The sequence below is a fragment of the Lynx canadensis genome, chromosome E1 (assembly GCF_007474595.2).
Source record: "Lynx canadensis isolate LIC74 chromosome E1, mLynCan4.pri.v2, whole genome shotgun sequence".
NCBI lineage: Eukaryota > Metazoa > Chordata > Mammalia > Carnivora > Felidae > Lynx > Lynx canadensis.
In genome coordinates, this window is record NC_044316.2 from 39,224,404 (window position 1) to 39,242,819 (window position 18,416).

Below are 18,416 nucleotides of genomic sequence, written 5' to 3' on the forward strand. Positions count from 1 at the left end.
CAGAGGACAAAGAGCAATGTCCTGGTGGTCATAATGGTTACATTTTATTCCAGTTCCAGTGTTGTTACTAACTAGCTGTATTGTCTTCATCTAGACCTGTAACTCCTTTGAGTCTTAGTCCTTGCTGTAGGGAAAAATAGTAACCCGTCACTTCTTTTTTTTTTTTTTTAATGTTTTTATCTATTTTTGAGACAAAGAGAGACAGAGCATGAGCAGGGGAGGGGCAGAAAGAGAGGGAGACACAGAATCGGAAGCAGGCTCCAGGCTCTGAGCTGTCAGCACAGAGTCCGATGCGGCCCTCGAACTCACCGACTGTGAGATCATGACCTGAGCTGAAGTCGGACACCCAACCGACTGAGCCACCCAGGCACTCCTGTAATGTGTCACTTCTACATGGAATTGTCAAGGCATAAACAACCTGCATATCTTTCACTTTATAAAAGTAGTAAAATTTAATGTCAGTGTAAGGTCTCCAGCTGATCCATCTTGGTTCCCAATAACTCCATAATTGTTAAGTACCTATTCTTTTTGTTCCTCCAATTTTTTTCAGTTGAGATGAAATTTATATATATTGAAATGCAGTTTTGGCAAACACATGTACCTATGTAACCCTCACCCCAGTCAAGATATCTGACATTTCCAGGATACCAGAATGTTCCCGTGTGTCATTTTTCACTCAGTGCCCACCTCCCAAAGGGAAACAACGCTCTGATTCCTTTTACCAGAGATTGGTATTCACTATTCGTGGGTTTCATAAGTAAAATCACAGGGTGCATCCTTTTTGTATCTGGTTTCTTGGCTCAACATCATAGTTTTTATTTCATCCCTGTTGTCATGTGTACCAGAAGTACAGTATTTTATTTTTTTAAAGTTGCTGAGGAGTATTTCATTGTATGAATATGCTGCCATGTGTCCTTTCTCCTTTGGACAAACATTTGGAGTATTTCTTACTTGGGGCTGTCATGAATAAAACTCCCATAGATATTCTTGTATATATATTTTTGTGGATATATATTTCATTTCTTTCGGGTAAATATTTAGGAGAATCATTGTGTCATGGAATAGAAGTAGAGCTTCAAAATGTATTTACTTAGTATTTTTGTTTATATTATAAAGTGGTTTATTATTTAATTTAATTTAATTTAATTTAATTTTTTTATTTTAGATAGAGAACACAAGTAGGGGAAAGGGAGGGGGAGAGAGAGAGAGAGAGAGAGAGAGAGAGAGAGAGAGAGAGAGAGAGAGAGAGAATCCCAAGCAGGCTCCATGCTCAGTGTGGAATCCCAACACAGGGCTTGATCTCACAACTGTGAGATCACAACCTGAGCCGAAATCAAGAGTCAGACGCTTAACTGACTGAGACACCAGGCACCCCGATTTATTTATTTTTAAAGTTCAATTTATTTAAACTAAAGAACCAAAACAAAACAGTTCACCCATTTTTTTCTACTTCCCACCTCCCTACCTTTGGGAACGAATCTGTTCTCCATAACTATGAACTTGGTTTTATTTATTTATTTGTTTTTGATTCCACATATGACAGATCATATGGTATTTGTCTTTCTCCATCTGATTTTTTTTTACTTAGCATAATGCCCTCGAAGTTCATCCATGTTACTGCAATGGGAAGATTTCATTCTTTTCTTATGGCTGAATAATATGCCATATATATAGGTTGTTTCCATTTCTTGGCTATTGGAAATAACGCTGCAATTAACATGGGAGTGCATATATCTTTTTGAGTTGATGTTTTCATTTTCTTCAGACAAATACACAGAAGTGGAATTGCTGATAGTTCTGTTTTTAATTTTTTGGGGGGAACTTCCATAGTGTTTTCCAATTTACACCATTTTACATTCTCATCAAAAGTGCATGAGGTTCCCTTTTCTCCACATCTTACCACCACTTGTTATTTCTGATCTTTTTGATACCCGCCATTTTGATTGATGTGAGATGGTATCTCATTGTGGTATTGATTTGCATCTCCCACATGATTAATGATGTAAACATCTTTTCATGTACCTATTGTCCCTTTGTATGTCTTCTTTGGAAAAATATCTATTCAGATATTCTGCCCTTTTTTTTTTAATTGGATTGTGTCTTTGCCATTGAGCTGTATGAATTCTTTATACATTTTGGACATTTGCCCTTATCAGATATATGATTTGTAAATATTTTCTCCCATTCAGTAGATTGCCCTTTCATTTTGTTGCTGATTTCCTTTGCTGTGCAGAAGCTTTTTAGTTTGACGTGGTCCCACTTGTTTGCTTTTGTTCCTTTTGCTGTGGGGATCAGATTTAAAAGAAATCATAGTCAAGACCTATATCCAGGAGCTTACTGCCTATGTTTTCTTCTAGGAGTTTTGCGGTTTCAGATCTTATGTTCCAGTCTTTAATCCACTTTGTTTTATTTTATTCTTTCATTTGGAAGATATTCCTCTGTTTCTTCATCTTGCTCAACTCTCTTTGTTGGTTTCTATACAGTAGACGAAAGAACCACCTCTCCCAGTCTTGAAGGAGTGGCCTCATGTAGGAGCTGGGCCCTGTTGTTCAGCCCTGCCCAGGCTCTCGATTGTGTCTCCAACCTCTGTGCTTGTCCAAGTAGCCTATTATATTTTTAATAGCTCCCAGCAGTTGAGGATGTGCCAAGACCTGTCAGTGCCCCAAAGGGGAGGGCCTTAGCATCTAGATTCAGGCTGACTGGAACCAGACTCTTAGGCATTAGCTCTTTAAAGTATGCAAATGAATACAGTCCTGTGGGACTGTAAGCATAAGCCCCTCTGCCCACCAAAGCCAGGTGATCTGGAGGTTTCCTCTGGGTAGCGGTCACAAAAATAGGGGCTAGAGATGAGTGTATAAACCCTTTTCTGGGTCATACCACTAAGCCGAAGCAAGACAGAGGGAAACACCATGATGGTATTCATAGGCTATATTCCTGAGAGCTGCTCAGCACTAAATGTGTGACCAGCCTGGAGCCTTGCCCTCAGGCTGACGCTCCAGGATAAGCAAGCAGCCTCCTCTTCACAGAAAGACTTGGGGGTGTGCATTGTCTACGTAGTGTCCTTGGGGTGGCAACCTGCCGAGCAACATCTCCCCAGCCGCCACAGTCATGTGGGATGCAGGAACCCAACACCTCCCCCACAGCCAGGCAATCAAAGGATGTCCCTTGGACAGCAGCTACAGAAACAGGAAGGCACCAGGCAAAAACCAGGGCGCCAGACTCCCTTTCAGGAGACATTGGTGCTCTGAAGTGCAGCAGACGGTGAGGGTGAAGACAGTGCCCACCCTCTGAGGCGTCTAGACAGGATCACAGGTGTGCGTTTCATTAGAAGCCTCAGGCACAGCCATGATGATCAGCTATTAGGCCTCTTCACAGAAAGACCAAGCTCCTGGGTATGAACTCTTTCTGCTTTGTTTACAGCCCCGTGGGACACATGAGCGTTAGCCGCACTGGCTACACCAGGTGTCCTCTGGTAGCAGTCACAAAAATCGGGGTGCCAGACAGAGGTCTGAGCTCCTTCCGGGGTGACACGGATTATTACACTCCCACGTGACCAGGAACACAAATTCCCTTGGCCTCCAGAACCAGGCGATCAAAAGGCGTCCCCTAGAGGGCAGCGGCTGCAAAAACCCAGGCACCAGGTCAGTGTAAAGGCTCCCTTTTGGGAGATGCTCCTGCTCTGGAGCATGCGCGGAGGAGAGCGCCAAGATGGCGCCGGCAGCTTCGGCCTGGTGCTGCCCGGCAAGGGTGCTGGGTGTGTGTGGCAGGTCCTCGTGCCTGCCCCCCCGCCGCCCACGCTTCACTGTAAGCAGGTGAGCCCCCTTCGCCTGAAGTTTGAGCACTGTGCCAGCGCCGTTGGTTTTCGAGATTCGGTGTTTTGCAGGCTTCGTCGTTCAAGCGCGTGTCGGAACACTGGGATGCGTGAGGTGGGGGTGGAGCGCGCCACTACTGAGGCAGAGGCTCCGGGTTTTGAGTTCCCGCCTGGTTGCCGGTGGCTCCCAGGCTGGCGTTGATGGCAAGGTTGTGTCCCCGCCTCTCCTACCTGCCTCGGTGGCCTTGTGTATCACCTTTAGGTTTTTGTAAGAAGTTATTCCGAATGTCGCTGTAGGCCGGTTTTCTGTGGGTTGGAGGGGAGTTTGGGAGCCGCCCAGTCACCATCGGGGTTTGTTTTTTTTCGTTTCTTTGTTGTGTTTTGTTTTGTTTGTTTGTTATTTTATTGAGAGACAGCGAGCAAGACCATGCAGGAGCAAGGGAGGGGCAGGGGGGAGAGAGAGGGAGAACCTCGGGCAGGCTCCATGCCCAGCACAGAGCCTGACGTGGGGCTCCATATCAGGACTCTGAGGTCACCACATGAGCGGAAATCCAGACTCTGTCGCTTAACTGACTGAGCCACCCAGGCGCCCCTCAGCCACCGTCGTGAACCAAAGCTTGAAAGTGAACTTTCGTATGACACTTTTTAATCAACGTTGTTTATCCAAAAGTGTTTTCATTTTCCTTCAATTTTGGAGGTGGTTTTTGCAAACTATAGAACTCTGGGTTACTTTTTTTTTTTTTTTTTTTTTTTATTTCCAGGACGTTGAAAATGAGATTTGATTGTCCTCTGACGTCCATTTTATCTGAATAGAAGTCTGACAGTCTTTTTCTCTTTGCTGTCCTCTGTTGAATGTGTATTTACCTCTCATTTCTTTTAAGATATTCTATTTGATTTTTTTTAAGTTAATTTATTTGTCGAGAGAGAGAGACAGAGACAGAGAGAGAGAGAGAGAGAGAGAGAATCCCAAGCAGGCTCTGTGCTCACAGCCTGTGAGCCTGGGCTGTGAGCACAGAGCCTGACGGCAGGGCTCCATCCCACAAACCAGGAGATCATGACCTGAGCTGAGATCAAGAGTTGGAGGCTTATCCGACTGAGCCACCCAGGTGCTGCCCTATTAATCTTTTTTATTACATCAGTTTGATTATGATATATCTAGGTGGTGTGTGTGTGTGTGTGTGTGTGTGTGTGTGTGTGTGTATGTATGTAGGTTGTGTAACCTGCTTGGGATTTGTAGGTTAATAAAATATATCACTAAATTCAGACAGTTTTTAGCCTTTGTCTATCCCAGTTTTCTACCTCAGTTTCCTATCACTGTGGAACTTCTATTTCATAATTGTTGGGTCACTTGGTACCGTCCAACAGGAGGCTGCTCAGGTTCTGTTCATTTTTTTTCAATCCCTTTTTTTCTCTGTTTGAGTGTTGATAATTTTGATCTATTGTAACATTATTTAAGTTATCTTTATGCACTGACCTCACTTCTAGTTGGCAGTTTCCAATCTGATATTAAGGCCATCTATTGAATTCTTTATTTCAGACGGTACTCTGTAGTTCTAGAATTTTTATTTGCATCTCTGTAATTTAAATAATTAAAATTTAGTTTGTTATTATTAAATAAAAATTAAAAATTTGCTTTTCTGTTGAGTTTCTTCATCTTGTTCACTTAAAAGTTTTTTTAATGTTTGTTTATTTTTGAGAGAGAGAGAGAGAGAGCAAGTGCAGGATGAGCAGAGAGAGAGGAAGACACAGAATCTGAAGCAGGCTGCAGGCTCTGAGCTGTCAGCACAGAGCCTGATGTGGGGCTCGAACTCACAAATTATGAGATCATGACCTGAACTGAAGTCGCATGACTAACCGACTGAGCCACCCAGGCGCCCCATCTTGTTCACTTTTTCCTTTCACATTGTGTTCATCTTTCCCTATGTCCATGAAAATACTTATAATAACTGTTATAAAATTTTTGTCTGCTGATTCTAACATCTGTGTTATCTATGGACCTGTTTTTATTGGCTGCTTTTTCTCTTTATTATGGATGACATTTTCCTGTTTCTTCATGTGTCTGACAATTTTTAATTATATGTTTTTCAGTCTGGATGATGTATTTTAGGAAGTCTTGATATGTTGTAGAGTGCTGAGTGTTGAGTTTTGTTCTGACAGGAAGTTAAATCACTGGAAGATCCTCAATCCTTTAAGCCTTGGTTTTAGACTTTTTGAGAGAAAGTATAATTTGGTGTGTTCTTTACTCAAGGTTGTACTTTTTACTCTTTTGGTGTGTCCTTCTGGAACATCAGTTGAGTGCCAGAGGTACTCGGAGAGCTTTGTCATCTCTAGGTGTACTGGAATTTCAGTGTCTGTTAGAATTGACTGAATTTTGGTATCTCCATTCAGCTTTTTATCCCCCAGCAGCCACTCTGTTAGCCTCATGAAATTTCATCCTGTATGCATTCAACCAAGCTCTCTGCAAGTACTTGATAAGAACTTTTACATAGACTTCTGCACCTTCCCTTATACATCTTCTTCCTCTCTAGAACACTGTTGTGCAAATTCCAGCCATCTAAACTCTAGTTAGATATGCCACCTGTGACTCAAACTTGACATATCTAGAGCAGAATATAGTATTTCCTTTTTAAATTCTCTCTTCCTTCTCTGTTCCCATGCTCAGTTTGTGACATAATGCCACTGCCTAATCTGACAGCCTCTTCTCTTCCATATCCCTTTGACCACCCGCTTCAGTCATTTTGCCTTTGACTATGTCTTTTTCCTGTTTGTGACCATGGCAGCAATCTTAATTTCTTAATTGTTCTCAATTTTATGGTATCACAGCACTTTACTAACACTACTAATAGAGCACTTAATATTTTTATTACAATACAGTGCCTTGCTTCAATTAATAATTGTTAATTGCATGAAGGAATGAATGGGTATTGTGTTTGCATGTGCTTGACCTACTAGGCAGTCTGCTCATTTTGAGCAGGGACAATAAAATCCAAGGCACATCATTAAGTATTTAAAAATGTTTACTGAATGAATAATGACATTATGAGGTTACTAATTTTTTTTTAACATAAACAGATCAGGTCCCCTGGAGTTGATATGTTATATCTTCATATCATGTTCAGTATTTCCCAATATACCTTAAACCATTTTTGGGGAGGACAAGTCAGGGAAAGTCTATTTGCAAGTGTGCTGATATGGTGGACCATTGCGTATGTGAGGCCATTTAGTTTTTTTTTTTTTTTTTCCATTTAGTTTTTTTAAAACAACAAGAGGGGCGCCTGGGTGGCGCAGTCGGTTAAGCGTCTGACTTCAGCCAGGTCACGATCTCGCGGTCCGTGAGTTCGAGCCCCGCGTCAGGCTCTGGGCTGATGGCTCAGAGCCTGGAGCCTGTTTCCGATTCTGTATCTCCCTCTCTCTCTGCCCCTCCCCTGTTCATGCTCTGTCTCTCTCTGTCCCAAAAATAAATAAACGTTGAAAAAAAAAATTAAAAAAAAAATAAAACAACAAGAACAATGAAAGCAAGAAATATTTGTACTGTCACCATGTTTAGTTTTGCAGATTGTTCTTAGTTTTTCTTAAAATGCTGACTTTTGGAGTTAAGTACATTAATGAATTAATAAGAATAAACAAAAGTAATTGTAGACATTTGTGCTATGCCAGAGATGTAAAATTTATTAGCGTGATCATGAAGAAGCTCCTCTGTTTCCAGAAAGATGCTACCCAGCACTGGAAACAGAATTCCCGAAGCACCCAAAGAAAGAGAAACTTTAGTATGGAGGAGATGAAAAACTTTGGGAAGCCTGTAGCATCCACCTGTTCACATTGCCCTGGGTCACTGATATCTACCATATGGCCATCAAAAGTCTCTTGATTTCTTTTTGAGGGAGAGTTGTCAGTGATAACATCATCCTTGTTCCAACTTGGAAAGCAGAGTCAGTTAGTTGCAGGTAACGAGACAGGTGAACACGAAAGCTTCTGGGTTGACTCTTCCAGCATCAGGCACGGAGCAAAGCAGCCATCGCTCAGCAGCAGCTTGAGATGCAGGGCTCACAGCTGGGCTGGGTATAGGTTGTGAGGTTGATGGTCTCCAGGCACGGCGTGGGCTGGCAGGAGTTGAGCAGGAAGCAGGTGGGCACACAGGGCTGGGGAATGTGGCAGGGTGGGGGGCAGTTGTCACAGCAGGTTGGCTCCAGTAACCAAGTCGTGTGTGGGCAGGTGCTGGGCAGGCAGACTCCGCACCGGCAGCATCTGTCAGAGGAGCAGATGGTGGTGGCGGGGCCGGTGGGGATGCTGCAGCAGCAGGGGACACAGCAAGCCATGGCGCTGGGAATCTGTGTTTTTAATTGATTTGGTTGTAACGATAGATGAAACTTCTGAGTTGTGACTGTCTCTCCTTTCTTTGAGGCCCTTATATACCCTTCCCAGTGGGTGTTGGTCCAACCAGAAGGCTTCTTTCCTGGTTCTTGTTTATATTAGTGTACCCATTATCCTTTGATTGGTTTGACATTTAGATGCTTGTAAAGAGTCTGTATTCTCCTAATTAACATTTATTTGAGTTCCTTGCTAAATCGGCACTGATTACTCTTGCTATTTGTGACTGGAACACAAGCTTTATGATGTGTCACCAAAAACTTCTGCTATTATAATTCTGACACCAGCCTTGCTGGGAAATATTGCGTGATACTACACCCATAGTATGTAGGTCTTATCTCTGGTGCTAGTCTAGTGTTCATTCTCTTTACCTTTATCTGTATCAGTTGTTCTGATGATGTTTTAAAAAGTCGAACTTAAGTTAGTAACTTTTCTTTTTTTTTTTGCTTTGGGACTTTTAAGAAAATTACATAATTTTTTGTTGAGATGTAACTAGCACATAACATTGTGTTAGTTAAGCTTTGGGACTTTTGAAGATCAAACTTACATTAATATGAAGAAATATGCTATTGAGAAATATGGGCAGACTTTTAAAAAACACCTATTATTTCATTTTTGACTATACATATTTTATATTTATTTAAAAATTTGGACAGATAGTAAAGTATAAAGAAAACTCACTCATAATCTTATCATCAAGAGAAATTCTGTATTCATACTTGTGTATATCCCTCTAGTCATTTTTTTTTAATGTTTTTATTTATTTTTGAGACACAGAGAGACAGAGCATGAGCAGGAGAGGGGCAGAGATAGAGGGAGACACAGAATCTGAAGCAGGCTCCAGGCTCTGAGCTGTCAGCACAGAGCCGGAGGTGGGGCTCAAACTCACGGACTGTGAGATCATGACCTGAGCTGACGTCGGACGCTTAACTGACTGAGCCACCCAGGCACCCCTAGTCATTTTTTTTAATACATTTGTTTATCACTTTAGTACTGGAATCATTTTACCTATGGTTCTATAACTTGCCTTTTTTCTTAAACATACATATTTTCATTATCTTGTATTCTTAAATATATTTGATAATGTTATTTAAAAATTTTTTTAATGTTTATTTATTCTTAGAGAAAGAGAGAGAGAGACAGAGCATGAGCGAGGGAAGGGCAGAGCGAGAGAGGGACACAGAATCTGAAGCAGGCTCCAGGCTCTGAATTGTCAGCACAGAGCCCAATGCATCGTGACCTGAGCTGAAGTTGGATGCTTAACCGACTGAGCCACCCAGGTGCCCGATAATGTTATTTTTAATATTTCCTAGCATTCATTATATAATTCTACTTCAAAGTTACTTAAAATTTTTACATTATTAATCATTTAGGTTATTTTCAAGATGATAATTGTGGCAATAGTTAACAACTGTGGACCACATTAGGAGTCAGAAGAGCTCTTTACTGGATCCAGTCCTTCTCATTGCCTTCCTTGTTATGCCAAATCATTCATTTTTTTAAAACCTTGTCTTTCTCCTCTTCAAAGTAAGGATCATAATATCTATATTCTTCCATTCAGAAGATTTTTGTCCATAGACAATCATAAAGTGCTATACAGAGATAAATTATTACCATCATTATCCAAGTAAGTTGCAGATCAAACAAACTCAAGGTAAGGAATAGGGGAGAGAAGCAGTCTAAAGAAGAAAAAAATAGCTGCAGAAAAGCAAAAGAGCAACCTTACAGGAAGTAGCAAACATTTATCTGAAGGTTCACACCTACAGTTAGAGAAAACAGCTTGGATAGAAATTAATAACCTTCAAATTTTAACAAAGTTCTCTATGGCTCTGCTTGGAAGAAAGGATTTGTAATCTCTGTTGGTATCCCTGGACTTCACCCAGATTTATCTTTGAGTGAATACCTGCCAGATTTCTCACTCTTTTACTGAGGACTGATTTATATTTTCAGTATTTTTAAAATTTTGTTTTAAAACCTTTTTTTAAAGTTTATTTATTTATTTATTTATTTATTTATTTATTTAGAGCATGTGCGCTAGGGAGGGGCAGAGACAGAGGGAGAGAGAGAATCCCAAGCAGGCTCCACCTGTCAGTGCCGAGCCCGATGTGGGGCTTGATCTCACAAGCCATGAGGTCATGACCTGAGTGAAACCAAGAATTGGGTCCTTAACCAACTGAGCCACCCCGGCACCCTTATATTTTCAGTATTTTAAAAATAATTTAATAAACATATATCCAGCAGTTGCCATGTGCCAAACACTGTGATAAATGTTGGATATAAGAGAGTGAACAAAATAGACATCATTCTTGGTCTCATGGAACTTGGAGTCTGATGGAAGGTTTATTGTGAATATATTATTATAAGTTACTGTTATTGTATGTTATGATAGGAAGGGCTCTAAAATCATAAAAATTATAAGCAAAAGGAAATTATTTTGAGATTTTAAGAAAAACATTGCAGAGAGGTTTGCAGTTTCTCGCAGAAGTTCATGGCAAAAAGAGAGTGTTGTCTTACTTAGAATGCAATACTACTTTAAGTCAAGCTTATGAGGATAAAGAAATTGGTACTGTTCTGTGTAGAATGTTACGTTTCTATAATTATAAATAAGATTTAAAGTTATAGATTAGAAACTTATAAAATAAAAAGTTTATGATAAACTCATCTCTTTTATTGAAAAGACATACAGTACTTTAATAAAATTTCTTTTCTTTGCCAATGGTCTAAGTGACCTGGGGATAACTATCCTTTATTTGTAAATTATGACTGTGAATCCTAGAGAGGTGAGCTAATTTGCCTTAGATGGTCTGGTGACTGACTTGTTAAAAGACTAAATATAGGACTTAATTGAGATTGAGCTACCTTTTTTGTGGTTTAAGTTTAGTATGTGTCAGAGATACTAAACATTCTATTTTTAGAAATAAAGGGTACCCTTTTCCTTTGAGCGAATGCAGGAAAAACATGGTTATTCTTGATTAGATAGATTTTCAAATTGCTGAAAGTCTACACACACACACACACACACACACACACACACACACACACTTGCCCAGTTTTAATTATACCGTCTATAATCATAGGGGGTGTGGGGAAGGAAAAATTTTTCTACCCTTGACGGTCCTTCAACTGACCGAAGAATTAGAGTTACATGAGACAGATTAACAGGAAAAAACACCAAAGTTTATTATGTGCACACAGAAGCCCAATAATGGAATTGAGACCCAAAGAAATGACAAGGCAAGCAGTTTTTATACTTTTTAGACAAAGAGACAATATATGAGGAATTGACAGGTCAAAGAAAACTTAACTTTGGGAGCTTCAAATAGTAAGGAATTGTAAACAGACTTAGGGCTGTGGTAGTAAATTAGTAAAAGGTAGCAAGGTTTCTTTATACAGCCTTCTCAGCTCTAAATTTCCTCTCTGGTGATAATAAGGATGTCTCTACCTCATTGTGCAGGGAGGGTACCTTTCCCATGGGAAATTTATTTCCTGCTTTCTCATGGACAGAGGAGGATCTGAATGTGCTTGCATAGGCTGTTTCTTACGTAATTTTTAGTTACAATAATCAGTATGCCAAGGTGGCACATTTTGGGGTGGCTTTCCCTTGACCCCTACAGGGCTGTCTGTGATAGTGAAGACATAAACTAAAGGTTGATAATAAAAAGAAGCAAAATATGATTGTTAGTTTCTTGCTTCAGAACTCTTTGCTTGGAGGTTTCAGGCTTAAAACCCTTTGCTTAAGGAGCCCCAACCTCAGAAGTCTTTGTATTTCTTCTCTCCTTATCCTCTCCTCCTCTTCTCCCCATCTTCAGTGCATTCAATTCATGAGTTAGTAAGGTGCTGTTCTGTCTGGAGCAGCTGCTCCTCACCTCTCCTGCCTGGTCATCTTTTAACACTTAGCCTGGATAGCTTGGTGGCTTTCCATAACTATCCCTCACCTGACGCTGAATCACCAAATCTGGGTTTTAGTTACTCTTTCTGTGTGCTTGCATGCTGTGCTGCTCACATCTCAGTCACAGCAGGAACCACATGGCATCATAAATATACCCATCCGCCATATGTAGGCCACATGTATTGTGATTACAGTAACTTGTCTGTTTCCCTCACCAGATCTGAGAGAAACTTGAGAGCACTTGAGGTAATAACATTTCTTTTATCTTTACATCCTTAGCATGGACATGATGCCTGGCACAAGGGAAGCACTCATGAAATATTGGCCAAATGAATGAGTGAATGAACTAAATCACTTGTTGGCAGTATTCTAGGTTGTGCCCCATGTACCCCATGGCTGCTAAATTCTGTTCATTTAAACCACTAATGAGCCTATAAGATCCTGTGAGCAATCTCATTCTTGAGGGACTGACACGCACACTAAGGGTATTTAGAAACATGTTTATGTGTTTAAAAATGTTTTTTTAATGTTTGTTTATTTTTTGAGAGAGAGAGCATGAGCAAGGGAGGAGCAGAGGAAGAGGGAGAGAGAGAATCCCAAGCAGGCTCCACACTGTCAGCCTGGACCTGGATGCAGGGCTCAAACCCACAAACTGTGAGATCATGACCTGAGCTGAAGTTGGATGCTCAACTGACTGAGCCACCCAGTGCCCCTAGAAACTTGTATATTTATAGGCACTTGCTGCTTCCCTTCCCTGCCTTTTTCTTTTTCACAAATATTCTTTTGGTTTTAGCTCAATACTTTTCAGATTTTGACTTGTGCCTTTATATATTAATGATACTTACATACATTATACATGCATCATACATACATACATCGTAATATGTGTTGTATATGTATTCTATGTGTGTTATCTTTCTAAGGCAGGGCAAAGGATAATCTGCTTAAGATAAAATGAAGTAGGCTGGTAAAAAGAAGTACAGTTAAGTCATAGATTAAATCATGTTTAATCAAGTTTTTAGCTCCAGTTCTCAGCCCATTTCCTAAAGAGTTTTGGCATTCTGTTGATGGTGGCCAGTAGAAATATATTCCTAGTGCCCTGCTACTGGAGTTGACCACTTAAGTTTTCTCTAAGGGAAATGAAGTTGAAATTGATAGTCCTACTAAGTGACTCGGTCTTAGAACTGAATACCTGCCACTTTTAATCTGTGAGCCACTAGATCCTTTTCTATTAAAATTGGATGTGATGATTTTGTCAAAGATTCTTACATTTTATATTTCTCTTCCATGTTGTAAGTTGAGGCCATAACTGTCAGTTCAGCTTCTGGTCCTTAGAGTTGGAGGCTCTGTGATATGGCAGAAAGAATAGGGCTTTAAAGTCAGACATACGAGGAGCTGAATTCTGGCTTTCTTACTAAGTAACTTTGAGAATGTTGAGTAACTCTTACAGCTTCATTTTTCTCATCTATTAGTGATGTTTTAAGGATTGTGTGAGTTAATAATGTGATTTCTTCAGCAAAGTGTAGGTTAAGTAAATGTTGGCTCACTTCAAATTGCATTTGTCTGAGGAAAAGGGGAGAATGGAAAAGCTAACCAGTTTGAAGTTAGCAGCCTAGAAGCTAGCTAGTTCCAGTCATTCTTTTAGAAGGTTGTTCTGTTTTTTTTTGTTAAATACAATAATCATCTTATCTTTTACCTTTTTTTTTTTTAAATTAAGGAAATATACCAAAAACTCTAACATAAACAAGCAACATATCTTGCCAGAGAAATAAAGTTTATTGGAAAACCCATCAAGAATTTTTTTTTTTTTTTTACTCTGTGAAAATATCCACTATAAGAAATGGGATCCAAGAAGCAACATGACCAAGAAAATATAGTCTGGGTTCTTACAGATTTCAATAGAATTTCAATAATAGGTGATGTTCACCTGCCCAAATGAACCAAATGGTTATTCAGGCAAATAACCATAAAGAAATTCTTGATTTTCTTTCCATTAAAATCAAAGGTAGGTTTTCCATATCTGGGCCATCTGGTCTGCCTCAACATCATGATCAACTACTGAGGCAAATGAATACTGAGTAGACAGCTTCTGGGTTCTTCATTGTCAGGCACAGAGCAAAGCAGCCATCGCTCAGCAGCAGCTTGAGATGCAGGGCTCACAGCTGGGCTGGGTATAGGTTGTGAGGTTGATGGTCTCCAGGCACGGCGTGGGCTGGCAGGAGTTGAGCAGGAAGCAGGTGGGCACACAGGGCTGGGGAATGTGGCAGGGTGGGGGGCAGTTGTCACAGCAGGTTGGCTCCAGTAACCAAGTCGTGTGTGGGCAGGTGCTGGGCAGGCAGACTCCGCACCGGCAGCATCTGTCAGAGGAGCAGATGGTGGTGGCGGGGCCGGTGGGGACGCTGCAGCAGCAGGGGACACAGCAAGCCATGGCGCTGGGAATCTGGTTTGCTTTTGGTTTCTTGGAAAGATGAGGTTTCTGAGATACAAATGTCTCCTCTTGCTTTGGGGCTCTTATATATGGTCCTCAGTGGGTGTTGGTCCAACCAGAAGGCTTCCTGTCATTTTTGTTTATCCCACCCCTCTTCGCTAAGATTCTCTAATCAGTTTGGTATTTACTTGTCCATTAAGAGTCGTGCCCTTACTAAGATACATCATGTTTTTGACTCATTGACTTGTCATTTTTGTCATAAGATGATTGCATTTTATCTTCACAGGGTCTTGGAATGCCAAACCTTACATGAAATATGGATAATCAGTCTGAGTGACTGAATTCAGCTATAGTTTCAGAGGCTGTATTCTTTTCCTTGTTTTTCTCCCCCTTAATTTAAAATAATATGCATAACATACAATTTTTAATTACTAATATCAGAACATACAACTCAAATGGTTAATTGGACCATTTTCTCAGTGAAGTCAACAAGGACATGACACTTATAGATGAATGTTGCATATGACGATATGAATCTCAGACATAGTTACCTTGTTTATTGAGGATAGAATTCAGGTTCTATTGAGCAAGCAGGGTGACAGCCAAAATGGAATACGATGAAACCCCTTTAATCTACAATGAGTCTATTTTTAATCTATAATGAGTCTTAAAAGGTTGTATTATTCTATGTTTTTTTCTTAAAACAGTCTTTATTCTCAAAGCTATGCCAATCTTGTAGTGAGTTAAAATGTAAATTCACTGGGAAGAAAGATCCACCCAGCTGCTGGCTTTTTTTAAACAAGTTTTTAGTGTTTATTTATTTTTTAGAGAGAGAGAGAGACAGACAGAATGTGAGTGGGGGAGGGGAAGAGAGAGAGGGAGACCCCCCCAATCTGAAGCAGGCTCCAGGCTCTGAGCTGTCAGCACAGCGTCTGATGCAGGGCTCAAACTCAGGAACCCTGAGATCATGACCTGAGCCAAAGTCAGCCTTTTAACCAGCTGAGCCACCCAGGCGCCCCCCAGCTGCTGAGTTTTGTTAAATGTACCATTAAAAGAAATCACCTCGTCTTCATTCATTTTCAAACTAATGCTTCATTTAAAATAAGTTGAACCAAGAACAAAAAGGAGAAGTCATAAGATTTACAAAACAACAGTGGGTTCTGGGAGGGTTATCTGATCTGATGTGGTTTAGAACTATAGGAGTCCTTATTTTCACTGACTTATTCCCTACTCTGCATGATTATTTGTTTTCATATCTTGGGTCTTCAATTAGGTTGTAAATTCCTTTGAGGGATGCCTTATACAACGTTCTTCACCTCGGTTGACCTTGATCTGCTGTACTGTAGGATGGCAGATGAGGAAGTTGGACTGAATAATTATCTCTAGTGTGTAATATCCTGATTCCAGCATCTTCACATACTTCCTTCCCCTTGATCAGCACAAAACTATTCAGCCAGTACAATCTAAATTATGTAATTCGTTGGTTGGATGGCAAATTGTTGTTGAGTAAACATGAAGGACAGATTCTTTCCTTGGGTGTTTCTGAGGGGACATGACTGAAAACCAACTTGGCCTGTTTAGTAGAGAAGAAACCTGGCTGAAGCAAATCAGTGGGAAATACTCAATGTCATTGGTAAATAAGCCTCATGCATTTTATGAGAAGAAGAACCTGTTAGTGAAGTTGGCTTGGTTTTTGGTTAAATATGGATATGTATCACAAAGCATATCAAGTAAAAATGAAGGTTAGTGCCTCCAAGGCACTTTACATCTCTCTGGGTGTGGCCACACTGTTGCTTGCAGTGTCCTTCCCTGATTCTGTACTTCTCAAATCCTGCTCATTCCTCAAGCATCAACTCCAGTATCTCCTTCACGTGAACCTTTAGGTGGTTCTTCTAGATGTTTTCATCCTTTGCTTTCGCAAAGTGTATCTCCTATCTCTTCATTTAGACCTCATTTCAGTCTGTTATATATTATGGTTCATCATTTATTTGTCTTCCTCACTCCAGTGTGCAAACTCTCTGAAAAAGTGGGGATTGTGTCTTCATCTTCTTAGTCTCTGTCAAGCACCTAGGCGAGTGCCTGGAACACAGTAGGCGCTTGATAAATGTGTATGGAATTGGGTTAAATTACAAATTAGAAGGAAAAAAAACCTATGTATTTATTTTTAGAATTACCTCTTATAATAACAATTGCCATAAGCAGAGCTATTTCATCTGTGAAGTGCTTTACAGATGTTGAAACAGTTTTACATTCAGAGCTTCACCTAAACGAGTAATGAAAAAAATGTGGCTCAGCTCAGTCTTTGGGGTCTCTTCAGTGAGTATGTTGATGTTTCTCAGAATCTTTATTTTTATTTTTAGAGAGAGAGAGAAAATGCTCACGCACGTGCACGTTGGGGGTAGGGTCAGAGGGACAGAGAGAGAGAGTTTTTTTTTTTTTTTTTTAATTTTTAATGTTTGTTTATTTTGAGAGAGAGACAGACAGAAAGTGAATGGGGAAGGGCAGAGAGCGAGGGAGACACAGAACCTGAAGCAGGCTCCAGGCTCTGCACAGAGTCCGATGCAGGGCTGGAACTCACGAACCATGAGAACATGACTTGAGCTGAAGTTGACGTTTAACCAACTGAGCCACTCAGGTGCCCCAAGAGAGAGAGAATCTTAAGCAAATTCCATGCTGAGCATGGGGCCCGATGAAGGGCTCAATCCCACAACCCTGGGATCATGACCTGAGTTGAAATCAAAAGTCAGATGCTTAACCGACTGAGCCACCTGGGTGTGCCTCTCAGAATCTTCAAAAGAAGGTGTGTGAGGTAGTTACTTAAAGAGGCAGGGAAAACATTAAAATTAAAAGTAGGTGCTGACCTTGGAATTGAAAATGACTTTAAGCTTAGAGCTTAATATATTTTACTATTTAGGCAATTTTTGTCAGGTGTTTACATATCCTTGTGAGGCCTTCTTTTGCCTATGAGATTTATGTTGATGTCATCAGTTAGTGTAATTCTGCTGGACATATTTATAGGTTTATCATGTGCACACGTGTCAAGAGTTGTTTGGCAATTATATCACTGAGACAGCACATGGTTTGGGGTACAGTGGTGTTTGTTTATTTTTAAAGTGAGGAGGTCCATGACAGCATTTACTCAACTTCTCACTGGAAACCATCATTCAGAACATTGAACAATTCTGCAAAGCTGAGGGCACAGGCTCAGAACATTTTCTTCCAGAGCTGCTTCTTTTTTTTTTTTTTTTTAATGTTTATTTATTTTTGAGAGACAGAGAGAGACAGCGTGAATGGGGGAGGAGCAGCGAGAGAGGGAGATACAGAATCTGAAGCAGGCTCCAGGCTCCAAGCTGTCAGCACCGAGCCTGATGTGGGGCTTGAACTCACGAACCGTGAGATCATGACCTGAGCCGAAGTTGGAAGCTCAACCAAGAGCCACCCTCTTCCAGAGCTTCTAATTAAAGACCATTTGCTGAGCGTCTCTTAAGGACTGTGATGGTCCGTCAGGGTGACGTGGCCAGGCTCTTGGAAGTCTCTTTGGCTAGCAGCGCGGTGCTCCACACTCACAGGGCTGGACACAGGTTGTGACAGAGATCCCACTCAGGTTTGGAGCAGGGTGGCCCCTGCTGAGCAGCCAACATGATGGCACGTAGGAGTCAGGCACACAGCAGGGTGGGGGGCAGGTGTCACAGCAGGTGGGCTGAAGGAGGCTGATGGCGTGTGGGCAGGTGCTGGGCAGGCCGACTCCGCACCGGCAGCATACATCAGAGGAGCAGGTGGTGGTGGCGGGGCCGGTGGGGACGCTGCTGCGGCAGCCTTGGAGACAAGACTCACAGCCAGACATTTTGGTGCAAAGGAAGATCTTCTTGTACGAAGCTGTCCTCTGTGAGTCTTTTATATCCACCAGAAGCCTCAGGGAA

The 18,416-nt window shown here is 41.0% G+C and overlaps 2 protein-coding genes across 2 annotated transcripts; both read right to left on the reverse strand.

Moving 5' to 3' along the window:
* Nucleotides 1-7,830: 7,830 nt before the first annotated feature.
* On the reverse strand, nt 7,831-8,127 carry LOC115500802 (keratin-associated protein 3-3-like). Its single transcript, XM_030295513.1, has one exon. The coding sequence runs from the start codon at nt 8,125-8,127 to the stop codon at nt 7,831-7,833; it is 297 nt and encodes a 98-aa protein (XP_030151373.1).
* A 6,072-nt stretch (nt 8,128-14,199) lies between these two features.
* On the reverse strand, nt 14,200-14,578 carry LOC115500801 (keratin-associated protein 3-3). Its single transcript, XM_030295512.1, has one exon. The coding sequence runs from the start codon at nt 14,494-14,496 to the stop codon at nt 14,200-14,202; it is 297 nt and encodes a 98-aa protein (XP_030151372.1). The 5' UTR covers nt 14,497-14,578.
* Nucleotides 14,579-18,416: the final 3,838 nt, after the last annotated feature.